This window comes from Gobius niger (genome assembly GCF_951799975.1).
Source record: "Gobius niger genome assembly, chromosome: 20".
In the NCBI taxonomy this organism is placed as follows: Eukaryota; Metazoa; Chordata; class Actinopteri; order Gobiiformes; family Gobiidae; genus Gobius; species Gobius niger.
Window position 1 is genome coordinate 26,677,012 of NC_136871.1, and position 12,355 is coordinate 26,689,366.

Genomic DNA, 12,355 nt, shown 5'->3' on the forward strand with positions numbered 1-12,355 from the left:
AATTTTAGTCAAAGTGTTATTTTTGACGACTAAAATTGGACTAAAACTAAATTAAAACTTTCTCATGAGACTAAAACTATGACTAAAATGTCCAGATATTTGAGTCGACTAAAATAAGACTAAATAAAAATGAAAGGGAGAGACTAAAATCATCCAAACTTCTATTGAGCGTCTGAAAGATGTAAATTCTCTGTTAAAGGATCAGCTCTGAGCTTTGTTCATGTGGAGCAGCTCCATGAAGCAGAGGAATAAGATTAAACATAATTATAATTAATATTATCAATGCAAAGTCCACTAAATTCGTCTTAAATTTAGTCGATTAAATTTACTTGCAATTTTAGTCGACCATAACTAGACTAAAATTGAAGATATTTTTTTGGACTAAAACTAGACTAAAATCGAATTACATTTTCGTCAAAAGACTAAGACTAAAACTAAACTAAAATATGTTGTCAAAATTAACACTGCAGGTAAGAACATATCAGTATGTAAAATGTGGCCTGTTCCCTTTTCCCCTAAAGTCATCCTACATGTCCACCAGCTGAGAGCGCAGGCCCGGTTGCCACTCCTCGTAACAATTCTCTCTTGTTTGGCAGCACTTCACAGTAATAATGGACTTTGCCGAATGGAATGTAGTTTGTCAGATCAATCACGATGTATTTATTCATGTTGAAATAATGTTCATCGCTCGACCAAATGTTTTTTATATACACTTTGTTTTGAATACAGTGTTATGGGGGGGGCGGGGGTAGGATTAGCATTTTTGGGTGCGCGTTTTTATGTTGGGAGGACTTGTTCACTTAAAGGGAGCTAGCACCTTATTCCGCTGACAATGAAGGTTCGTGTCCTTATCATGCCGACAGTATCCTCACGTTTTTTATACATACTTTAATGTCCATTTTATATTATTATTTTTTTACATGGTTATCTTGTTACATTTGTAGCTTGTATTTACTCTGTTGTGCGATTGATGACCGTGAGCATGCCATCGATATGTGTAAGCCGTGTGTATTTCCATTCGACTTTTGTTTCCAGTGCCATTGCAGCAATCAAGCAAAACATTATGAGCACCCAGCGGCGCCACGGTGGCCCTAGTGTTTTACCTGATTCGTGTGTTTTAACTGTCCAACATACAGATCATGAAGGAAAAAAAAATGCTTTGTTTGGTAAATGGCAAAGAAGCGTCATGAAAATATCGAAACTTTTACAGTATCCAGTATTGGGGCTCAAGCCAAAACTACGAGCCGACTTATTTTAATCGTACTCTGTGGATTTTGTGATATGAACTAAATGTCTGTTCAGTTCCTGTATGTTTTTCCACTTTGCTGAAGGTAGCAGTCATTGCGTTATGAACAGCTAGTGAATTGGTTTTCCTCAATAAATCGTCCTGGCAGTTTGTATCGGCAAGACGGCAACTGCAAAAAAAAGGTTTTAATTAAGAAATCATGGGGAAAATAAAACCGTGCTGAAGGAGTCGATGTGTTGGCCTGGTTATTCACAGCAGATATTCAGAGACCACTTTGTTACGCCTTCTCAAAAGACCTGATGAAGACAAACCCAAAGGACCAGGTTTCTTTTACATTGGCGGCTGATCTGGATGCATTATCTACAGATTTACTTCTTACAAGATTATCTTTGACAAAATAATTTGGGTTTGATATTTTGGAGTTTTAATAACATACATTTTCCCCCCCATGTTGCCTTTGTAATATTTGTTCTCATTTAATTTTGCTCTATAATAATTTTCTTTCTAACGTTCCACAGTAATTTAATTTTTTATACAGGTTTTCTGCCTCTTGTTTGAGTTTCCTCTTTTACAAGCTGTTTTTTTTTTTTTATCTTTTTGTGATTCATGGTTTATCTTCCTTTTTCTCGTTATTTAAGTTTTCATGATGCAATTTTTTTTTTTAAACTTCTATGCAAGAGTTATTTGCGTTGACAGGATTTACATAAACAATCATCATAATCCCACTCGAACTATTTATTTATTTATATTTGTGTGTATTACAGTGTGTGGGGCCTAGTAAGATGAAGTTATCTTACCGTTACCTACTGATCACTAGTAGGGCTGGATATCGTTACCAGTACTTTAACAATACTTTGTTTTCGTTACAGATACCTGAACAATACTTTTTTTTTTTCAAATACTCATAATGGTACCAAAGTGTTACAGAAAACATAAACGTTGATTGAGCTTAAAGGTGCATTATGCAGCTTTTTATGCGGGGGGAAAACAGTTGATATTTGTGCGTATTTGACCTTGTAGTGACCCAGAGGTATGAGTGGTTAACATGGTACCTTTACATTCAAATCATGGCGGTCTCTAAAAAGCTCAAGGATGAATTGTTTTGTCCGTTTTCTGGTGAGAGGCTCCGTCAGCAGTGAAAACCTTCCAAACAATTGATCCTGGAGCGTCCTAGAGACCACTGTGATGGAAAGTAAAGGCGTCACTCATACAGCCGCTGGGTCACGACAAGGTCAAATACACACAAATAGCCACTTTTTCCTCACATAAAAAGTTGCACAATGCACCTTTAAGTATATATATAGTATATAATTTTTCTAACTGAAAGAATATAATAAATGAATAAGGTAAAACATTTGTGTGGTAAAAAGATTGCATTTTATTCAATACTGAGTTCACATTTTCCATATTCCACAACAATGTCACCAACAGGAGGAACTAACAAAGGAAACAAGAGGAGATTGACGTTGGACCGAAAAGGCACATGAGCTGAAAATAAGAGCAACTAAAGAAGCAACCAAAGTAACACAGGACAAAACAACAACAAAAGAGAAGAGGTTTAAAGCTTGAGGTGCGAGTGTCCAGTGTTCAACCGCTCATGACCATCCGCACCAGCTCTGCGAAGGGAGGAGAACTTTGTTACCAAAAGAGTCAAATTCTATCCTTGCTGAGCCTAAAACTGGTAAAACAAACAAACATTGACACAAGTTATTGTAAGAATGGTTAAATGCTGTACCTTCATAGTTTATACATCCATTTGCGTCTTCGTGACCAGCTAAAAGTGTCTCAACTTCTTCCTCTGACATTTTCTCTCCTGAAAATGGCACATGACTTGTTTGGTCAAAAGCACTGTAGTTGTGTTGATATGTATATGTGAGTGTTTACCCAGAGTGGTGAGGACGTGCCGTAGCTCTGCGCCCATGACCGTCCCGTTGCCCTCTTTGTCGAACACTCGGAGCCCCTCCACAATGTCCTCAAACGTGCCCTGGTCCTTGTTTTTGGCGATGGCCTGGAGCATTGGCAGGAACTGTTCAAAGTCCAGCAACTTGTGGTTCATTTCTGCGACAAGTTAAGCCATGCAAAAGTCAGAATTATTATAATCTTTTATTCTAGGGAAACAGATTATGTTCAAGTGGCAAGTGAAGTCAAAAGATTTAAAAAACATTTAATATATGTGATGCTGAGAGCTCAAATGAATGAGGAGTAAAAAGATGTTTTTATATCTCAAAGGATGCCTGATAGCAGTAATTCATGTAAAGCATCAGCTTCATAACAAATATGTGTTTCCTAAAACTAGGCTCCACGATTACATCTTTCAATGATTTTTATCTGTCATTGATTTTCATTGATTGACCTTGGACAATTTCTTCTCTTTTCCGAATTATTGACTTAAAGGAGCTATACCTATATGTATATTGTATATATACAAAGAAACAGGGTCACTCAAATTTCAAGTTGCTATTTTCGGGTCCAAACTCATCTCAAACTTTCCTTATGCATTTACAACATCAAAATTCGTCACAGGGACTGAGTTTAAACCAGGTTTCACAACTTTCAGGGAGGAAAACTGTCACTTCAATGTAAAATATGCCGACTAGCCTGACATTTTATGACTGTTTAAAACGCTCTAAAATCAGTATGTTTTTGTATAAATGTGTGCTTTTACCATAGACTAAAGCACAAAACAATTTTTATTCCAATAACAGAACATTTAAAAAATCAAGGATAGCTCCTTTAAAAGGGAGTATACAGAGTTTAAAAATGTTAAAACTAAGTATTTTCCTGCCCCTACATGTTCCAGCCATGTCCTAATGTGTAGAATGAGCCTGTTCACCACAACTGCCTCTGAAATCCTGCACTGTCACTCAAAAAGGTATTAATCCGGGTCCAAAGTGCCGTCATGCACGAGCTTAATATAGAAGCTGCAGTTACGCATAAGACCTGAGGTGGCAGTAGTGAGCATAAAATGACTAACTTGCATCTAGCCCCTTTAAGGATTCCTGTGCCATGACAATTTGCTTCCATTTTCCATCGATTACATAATACGCACTATTATGTAATCTGCAATAATCATAGAATTATTATTGAAGCCATGTTTTTTATTTACCAACCAGCTTGTTATCACAAGGGAGCGTGTCGTCATGGCGATCCGGCCTATACAGTGGTCAATACAGTTTTGAACTGTCTTGGGGTCAAGGGTTTAATCCTTGTCCTTGAACGACACTGACCAGGAAGCAGATGTAAATTGTAGGTGACACTGAAGCATGAAGAATAAAGCTTACAGATTAGCAACATCTCTGTGGATTAGAACCTTCCTAAGAAAACATCCATGGCACATACTATGACATCGCTTCTTTTTTTTTGACTAATGTCACTTGTGCATTGTCTCATTGCCCCTTTTCCACTTCTTTTTTTCTATTTCGATTAGATGTCCAAACGGTTACTTTCCTAACACGTCTCAAGCATCCTCATGGGTTTAGAAGTACATTTCACACCTTTCAGGAAGTAGAGCTAATGATTGTTTAGCAGTTTACCTTTCACAATTTTAAACGTTTACACACTTTTGATATTAACTACAATTTAGCAACAGCAATCATCTATGACGCACCCTCCAACTTAGGGTTCCCCAGGACCTTGAGGACCTCAGCGTTGATGGGGTTCTGTCCCAGGGCCCTCATCACGTCTCCGGCCTGACTGTAGCAGATCTTTCCCTCTCCAGTGCGGTCGAACAGCTGGAACGCCTCCCTGAATTCTGTAGGAGCAAAGAAACGCATAACCAGACTTTAGTGTTAACGCCTACAATCTTATTGTTAATTAAGGAATAAAATAATGTAAAAAGACAACAAACCGATATGCCTCAAACACAGAGCTGACAATAAAACTAAAAGCTACAGCAACAAATGTGTTAATGTTACTGAAAAACTACATGAACCTTTAACACATGTCTCAATGGTTTGTCACTATTCTTGTTCATTCAGAGACAGGATTTGTTTTTGATAGCGAGTCAGTCAGTACAGCAGCAAGTATTGAACAAAGATACCCATTCTTTTCATGTTGTGCTTGAATAAATCATGGACATATATTTATGGATCAGGCCGTTCCATATTGGGATATATAGGTCAATACTGTACAAGGCAATCGTGTCAGGCAGCACTAACCTATTTTGTGGGAAGCACCAATGTGCTTGTCTTCAATTAGCTCTTAAAAGCAAAAAGCTAAGCCCAAAAGCCTTGACTCGGGCTGCCTTAGGCTAAAGATGAAGACACAGGCTCGAGCTTCACTATCCTCATTTCAAAGCTAAGCACCTTCAGACTTAGGTCACTGAACTTTAGCCACTGTAGGTTTGCACTGGTGCCAATTAGGACTTGACTGGGGACAGGTTCTGGGACTGTGTGGAGATTCACTTCCGATCTGGCAACCCAAAGTGTGGCTCATTCTGCTCTGCAAGTGGACAATCTGTCAGCCGTCTGAATGATGAAATGTCCAGCTGTATGAATTACTGAGATGGATTGGACAGTAGCATTGTTTTGGTATTCGGAGCATACAGGACCTTCCAGGCTGAAACTGCAGGAGTGAATGGGAACATCTGAGAGCGCAGGGACATGATAGTGCTAGAACCGGTTATGTGCTCTGGCATAGTGTGTGCTACAGCCCTTTGGCACCTTTAATTCAGGCCAAGCAAGTCTGACACCTGATAAGACATTAGAGAAGAGCGAGTCCCTGGGGGAAGCCACGCTGGTTTGTTTTTTTATCAATGAATGACCCATTTCATGTTGCAATGATACACTCTTTTGTTAGTCGTTTGGGAGGTTGAATATTGTCCGAGAGCTAATTTTACATCCATTTTCATGTGAATTCCAAATAAATCACATCATGAGAACACAGAGGGCACAATAGAGAGTTATACAATGACAGAGCTCACACTTGCTATGTATATGCTTTAAACAACTGAATATAGATCCACATTATTCAAATAAAGGGCTACACATGCAACTAGACCGAGTGAAGTAAGAGGAACTCTCTGGATTAGGTTCAAGTGAAATCATTTTGCATATTACACATTCTCATGCATCAGAACAATGAACAAAGAGCAGGACCAGGCCACAGCATGAGGAATATGTCACACATTGGGCAGTGCTAGTAGTCAAACAAAATGCATGTTTGGTTTAGCAACTCATCACTCAACAATATGATCTTTACCTGCAGGAATCCATCATGTGCAAAAACCAGCCAAGCTACAACACATTTACATGAGCTAAAGAATCTCTTTTTATGCATTTACTCTATTATTTCTATTTGATATCAAAGAAATAAAGGTTTGGCTGCACTTACCCATGATCTGGTCCTCTGTGAAGTCAGTCTGCTCAGAGGAGAGGGGGGAGAATGTGGGATGGGGGGAATAAAAGGAGAAAATAAAACAATCATTAACATTTGTTTATATGTTTCCATCGTCATAGCTTGGCTTCATTGCTAACAGCTGGCCTGAATGAACGCACAGGCCAAATACCGATGCGCGTTTTCAATCATTATCTGTCGATCAAAGGGCACGCACGGACGCCACAGGAACATGGCTTAATTCAGATATATGTTTGTGATGATAGTTGACTCACCATGGCCGTAGTGTCGTTTTTTGTGCGATATAAACGCGGATTACGGGCTCAGAGCGGCAGGACAGGCTTTAGCACATCCCTGGTGACGTCACGCGCTGTTAGTTCTGGGTCGACCAATCAGAGGGAAGCATTCGGCCCAAAGCATTTCAGGTATTTTTCAGTGTCTGGGTGTGTAAGTGGAGGTACACGCGCACACGCACACACACACACGCACACACACACACGCACACACACACACACACACACGCACACGCCTTTGCCTTAGGGTGTAGTACTTCCTTTCTTATTATTTATCAACTCACCAGGCCAAGTGTATCACATTACAAGATGAATTGGGCTCGGGTTTGTCCTCCCCATCCATCCATTTAGATAATGCCCCACTTTTTCCAACTTTGCCAAGTCCGTCCAAAGTGCGGCCCGGGGGCCAAATGCGGCCCTCAGACCAATTTTTGGTGGCCCTCTGCCTTCTTGCTGAATCGGGACACATCATCAGAGATGGTCCTTTTTATTTGAAATGTAATAATTCTACACAATTCTAACCAAATAACGAACCTTTTACTGTGAGACAGAGCTGCATGAAGGGTTTGAGCAGAAATAAAGGTGTGGGCGCAATTTAAACCTCTGCTAGTCAAAGGTTTTGCGGCACTAACCACCGATCTATGGCCCTTCACCCTGTGTACGCTTCAGTATGCGGCCCCCCATGAAAAAAGTTTGGACACCCCTGGTATAGGGAAAACAAGAGAGATATTGATAGAGAATTCTAGCCACACTCTTTGCATAAAATGTGCAGTATTGAGTGTCTCTGTTAGAATATTGTGTGGCCTGTTTCCAACCCTGTGTGTTTAGAGGAAAAAACAGCAAATCAAATATAACCTAATCAATTTATCACGACCGTAACACATAAACACATTTTTGCGACTTTCTGAGGTGGTCACATGTAAATTATATTCAGATGACACAGCACAATGAGTATACAAGCTACAATATTTATAATTACTTTATGTCATGGCAAATAAACAAGCAGAAATCATAGAATTTAGGCTTCAGGGGTGTTATTACATTAAAATATGATAAAGGAAATGACACAATAATATGAATGAGTACACAAACTGCAAACAGAATTACTGTACTAACAGGAAAATATTATTTATTGTGACTTTAACATTAATTTTATTGACCCATACAGTGGCTGCAATTCATGATGTGACTTTCATTATAACGCATTTATCATTGTCCTTCTTCCCTAAGACTCTCTCCACACCGAAACCTCACAAAGTCCAACACCCGCGCCTGTTGCCCTCTGAGAAACTCTGCCACAGTTCGGCTCGGGTCGCCCAAAAAAGTCTGGGGCAGGAGTCTGGTCTCGCTCTCTCCACATGGCAGGTCATCCATGTTGCCCAAACTGACAGGCGCTTCGCCAACAATGTGCTGCCCAAGTTTTCGGCCCAAAGCCCCGTTCTCTCCTGAAGGTCCTCCCTGGTACACGACCAGAGCACCGTAGCGCCCCATCAGCACCTCAGCCTGCCCCGGGACAGAGCCGTGGACATAGGCGCCGATGTGCCAGTCTGCGGGGACGCCCAGGGTGACGGCGCGCTTCACCAACATGTTCTCACCAAGACGACCTGCGGGGAAAAGAATGGAGATGAATGTAAAAGGTTTGACGTATTATCTGAAAACCTTAATATTCTATGACAGTGGAACATTTTAAAGGGGGGGTATTATGTAAAATTGACTTTTTCAAGCTTTACATCATGTTATTATGTCACTCCCTCATTAAAAACATGCCTGAAGTGTTGCCTTGGCACATTCATGTATTTTTGAGTAATCTGTAAAAACTCTGATGGCGGCCATTTTAGGGATAGGTTTGCCTGAGTCCTCCTAGGAACGCCCCCACCTCCTGGAGACGCCTCCGAGCTTTCGTCACCAGCCGAGTAACCAACCACTGCTCCTCAGCAGAACCCCCTCCCCACTGATGCCACAGACAGCGTGTGGAGGGGGCGTGTCTAAAGGCTCAGAGGTTCTTAAAGAGACAGAGGCCTATTTCAAGACATTCACTACAGCCATTTTGAGAGAGACATTTTATACAAAGCAGTTATTCTAATTTACTGCATTTACAGACCAACAGAAGGTTTGTCATCATTGTAGTGTGATATAGACTGGTGCTGTGGGACTGAAAAAAGCAGAACACCCCCTCTTTAACAACCTCGCAAGTTCACTGACCTACTACAAAAGCCACATGCTCAGCGAGAGTGACTCCTTCAGTCAGAGTGAGTTTGCTCAAGTCCTCGCCAGCCAGAAGGCTCTGAAAAACAGATCAACAAGTATGTCTGTGTTTAAACTTATGTTTGGTATTGAGTAGCTCCATAATTGACTGTGCAGAACAGCCCGCCAAAATAAAAGTGCCATCTTATTCATTAGCTCAACTTTCTTTCGGCCTAACTATTAACAAACAAAACACTTAATAATATGTGTGGATTTAACTATGTTCTTGTAATGTAGCAAGTGCCTGCTGAACTAATCAATGACATGAGCTGTGTGCTTTTATTTTGGTGCGCTGGATCGAAACAGGAAGTCACTTCTTGTTATTTGAAGTTATGCACAGGCAATTCAGCACAGATTTTACAGTTCATTTTACATGTAGTTGACAAAACCATGAAAAAAAATCCATACTTTAATGCAACAGCAGGGGGCAGCATTATATTGACTCTGAATAATGGCAGAAATAAATCAAGCAAAGCAAAGATCTACTTTCAATTTGGGTCAAATCATGTTCTCTGTCATAGTTTAGGATAAAATGGTGCAAGAAGCTTCCCTCGCCATGCCTCTATGGTGTGCATAAATGTACAAACAAGAGTTTCACACCTTGACATATCCAGTCTGGCTCTGTGTTTTATTTTTGTGATGCGCTAAAGTCGCAAACGCCACGGCCTTCACCAACTCCTGGAACTTCTCATTACGGGACACAAAGTCAGTTTCACAATTGACCTGCAGCAAAATAAGCACATTTCAAAAACGATTCCCACAGTTAAATGCACAGAAGTGAAGAGGGTTTGAGAGCAGGCCACGGTTACCTCAACCATAACTGCATCCGTGTCCCCCACAAACAGACCGATGAGCCCCTCTTTGGCTTTTCGACCCTCCAGTTTGCTGGCTTTGCTCCAGCCTTCCTTCTTGGCCTGTTCGTGAAGCCACGTCTCTGCCTGAAAGACAACAAAGGTACTTACAAAGGTACTTACAAAGGTACTTACATCATCATCATCATTCTTTATTCAGACTCCATAGTATAAAAAGACATATACATAGACAAGACTCACAGAAACAATACATACTCACACTGAATGGACTTTATGGACAAGAGCGGCCCATGTCGTACCTGTGTTACGTCATTGTCAAACTTCTCCAGGGCCTTCTTGCAGTTTGTGAAAGTGTATCCAGTGCTTTTGCGTAGTTTCATGAGAAGAGCTTTCTCTGCTGCGAAGAGGGGACATCCTGTGTGCAAGGACTGGACCGGCCCAACAGCGGGGACCTGAGGAGGACAGGGACAGGGACAGGGACAGGACAGGGACAGGACAGGGACAGGACAGAGTAATGGACGTGAAGACTGACTGAGATAACACATGTGACTTCATCATCAAACTAGATTATACAAATAAAAAACTTTTACTACCCTTCAGTATCTTGTATTACTACAACAAGGTAGTAAGGACATCTTTACTTGCAGTCAATCAATATAAAATACAAAATAATTAATATCAACTACACACAGGTAGCACTCAAACAGAACTGTTCAAACTATAGACTACAGTGCAAGACAGTCAGGTTTCTTTCAATATAACTTTGGATATTTGGTACAGTACAATGCTGAACATGATTAGCAAACCATAACACGGGCTGAAGTTTGAGTCTAAACGTCTCATGACGCACACATGCGTGTCACTCACTCGGGTCGCTCCTTTGGCGATAGATCTGAATAAAAACCCCAAAGACATGTTGATTAAACTGCAAAACTGAGCTTCTTATGAAAGCTCAAATGTCATTGAGCCACGCTGAGTACGGCAGACCAGGAGGACCAAAAATACTAATGCTTTCTCAGATGTGACACAAAAGAGCCCCCTGGAGTACGGGAGTGGCACTGCAGCCACTAAGAAGTCCAATAATGTGACGTGTGAAGTTAGATATTTCTTTAAAAAGTCCGAAATGCAAGTGTTAGTGTATAATGAAAGCACACGTATACACAAATACATCTTACAGCAATATCAGTATTTCACAGCATGCAGATTAGGGCTTTTTATTTCGTTTTTTTGTTCTTTTTTAAAGATAATATTAAGTAAATAAGGATGTGTCACATAGAGCTACTGTGCCTTGAGCGCATATAGAGGGAGAGAGCTTAAAATGGTAAATGGTCTCAACTTATACAGCGCTTTTCCACCAACATTAGGCACTCAAAGCGCTTTACAGCAAGGATCCATTCATCCATTCATACACCAATATACGCAGACACTGGGGGCAATGTGGGTGAAGTGTCTTGCCCAAGGACACAACGACAGTGTGCACCTTCAGGAGGTGGGACATGACGACCCGCTCTTCCATCTGCGCCACTGAGTGATTCTGAGGTAGAACTCCAACCCATATGAAACAAGAGCTGGCGCAAAGATTATGTGAATAGTTTGTTATATTTAATATTTTGATTGAGTTCTTATTCCAACCTTTGTTTAGAGATCTTATATACATTTCAATTTCATTTAAGAATATTTTAAGGAGGGGATAACTATAGTTTTCACTAAATTTGACTTTATGAATATGGAATTGACCTAAAACAATAAATAAGTTCACCTTAAATTTTATTTTCCAATTGGGGTGGTTATAATAACTTATTATGTTTTGGTATTTCAACTTAATATCAAATGATGTTTTTTGACGCACGTATGATTCAAGGTCTTTCCAAAATTTCTGATAAACATTCGAAAACAACAATCGAAAAACAAATGTTTGAAGTTTTCTTCACTTGTCTCACAGAAAGTACAATGATTTATCCTGATGATTTATCCGAGTACTTTGCGACTCTCAAATGAGTCGGGTACACATTATGTAGCACCTTCCAATGCACCTCTCTAACTTTGTTATAAATACAGTACGTGAATGGAATAAGCCACGCTGCGTCCCAACATACTTCCAAAAATTGAGCAGACCAATAGGCTCATCCACTGAATGTTTTGCTTGCACATCAGTATGACGCTCGACAGAAGGTGTTTATCCCTCTCCAGTGGAAGCATAGGCAGATTTAAATGGTACTAGCGCAATGTCTCGAGTTGTGTCTTCGGGTCCAACACCGATGGTAAATAAACTTCTCCTGCATAAGACTTCTAGACTCCTGCGAGGGCACGACGACAGTAGCACCTGCAGGAGCCAGGATTCTTCTGATCATGAGACGACCCGCTGCCCCCCTCCTGTTGGAAGTGGCAGGTCACTGGAGGACGTTGTATAATTTACCTTTGTTGTG

General features: G+C 40.5%; 2 protein-coding genes across 2 annotated transcripts; both read right to left on the minus strand.

Annotated features, from left to right (window-relative positions):
• Nucleotides 1–2,613: 2,613 nt before the first annotated feature.
• myl6 (myosin, light chain 6, alkali, smooth muscle and non-muscle) lies at nucleotides 2,614–6,902 on the minus strand. The gene is made up of 6 exons (XM_079579165.1): nucleotides 6,856–6,902; nucleotides 6,578–6,605; nucleotides 4,854–4,997; nucleotides 3,131–3,304; nucleotides 2,982–3,059; nucleotides 2,614–2,862 (listed from the first exon to the last, which is right to left on the minus strand). The coding sequence occupies exons 1-6, from the start codon at nucleotides 6,856–6,858 to the stop codon at nucleotides 2,834–2,836; spliced, it is 456 nt and encodes a 151-aa protein (XP_079435291.1). The 5' UTR covers nucleotides 6,859–6,902; the 3' UTR covers nucleotides 2,614–2,833.
• A 1,083-nt stretch (nucleotides 6,903–7,985) lies between these two features.
• Nucleotides 7,986–10,913, minus strand: tsfm (Ts translation elongation factor, mitochondrial). Its single transcript, XM_079579187.1, has 6 exons — nucleotides 10,797–10,913; nucleotides 10,229–10,381; nucleotides 9,927–10,055; nucleotides 9,718–9,840; nucleotides 9,076–9,157; nucleotides 7,986–8,477 (listed from the first exon to the last, which is right to left on the minus strand). Exons 1-6 carry the CDS (start codon nucleotides 10,842–10,844, stop codon nucleotides 8,083–8,085), a joined length of 930 nt encoding a protein of 309 aa, XP_079435313.1. The 5' UTR covers nucleotides 10,845–10,913; the 3' UTR covers nucleotides 7,986–8,082.
• Between the last annotated feature and the right edge of the window lie 1,442 nt (nucleotides 10,914–12,355).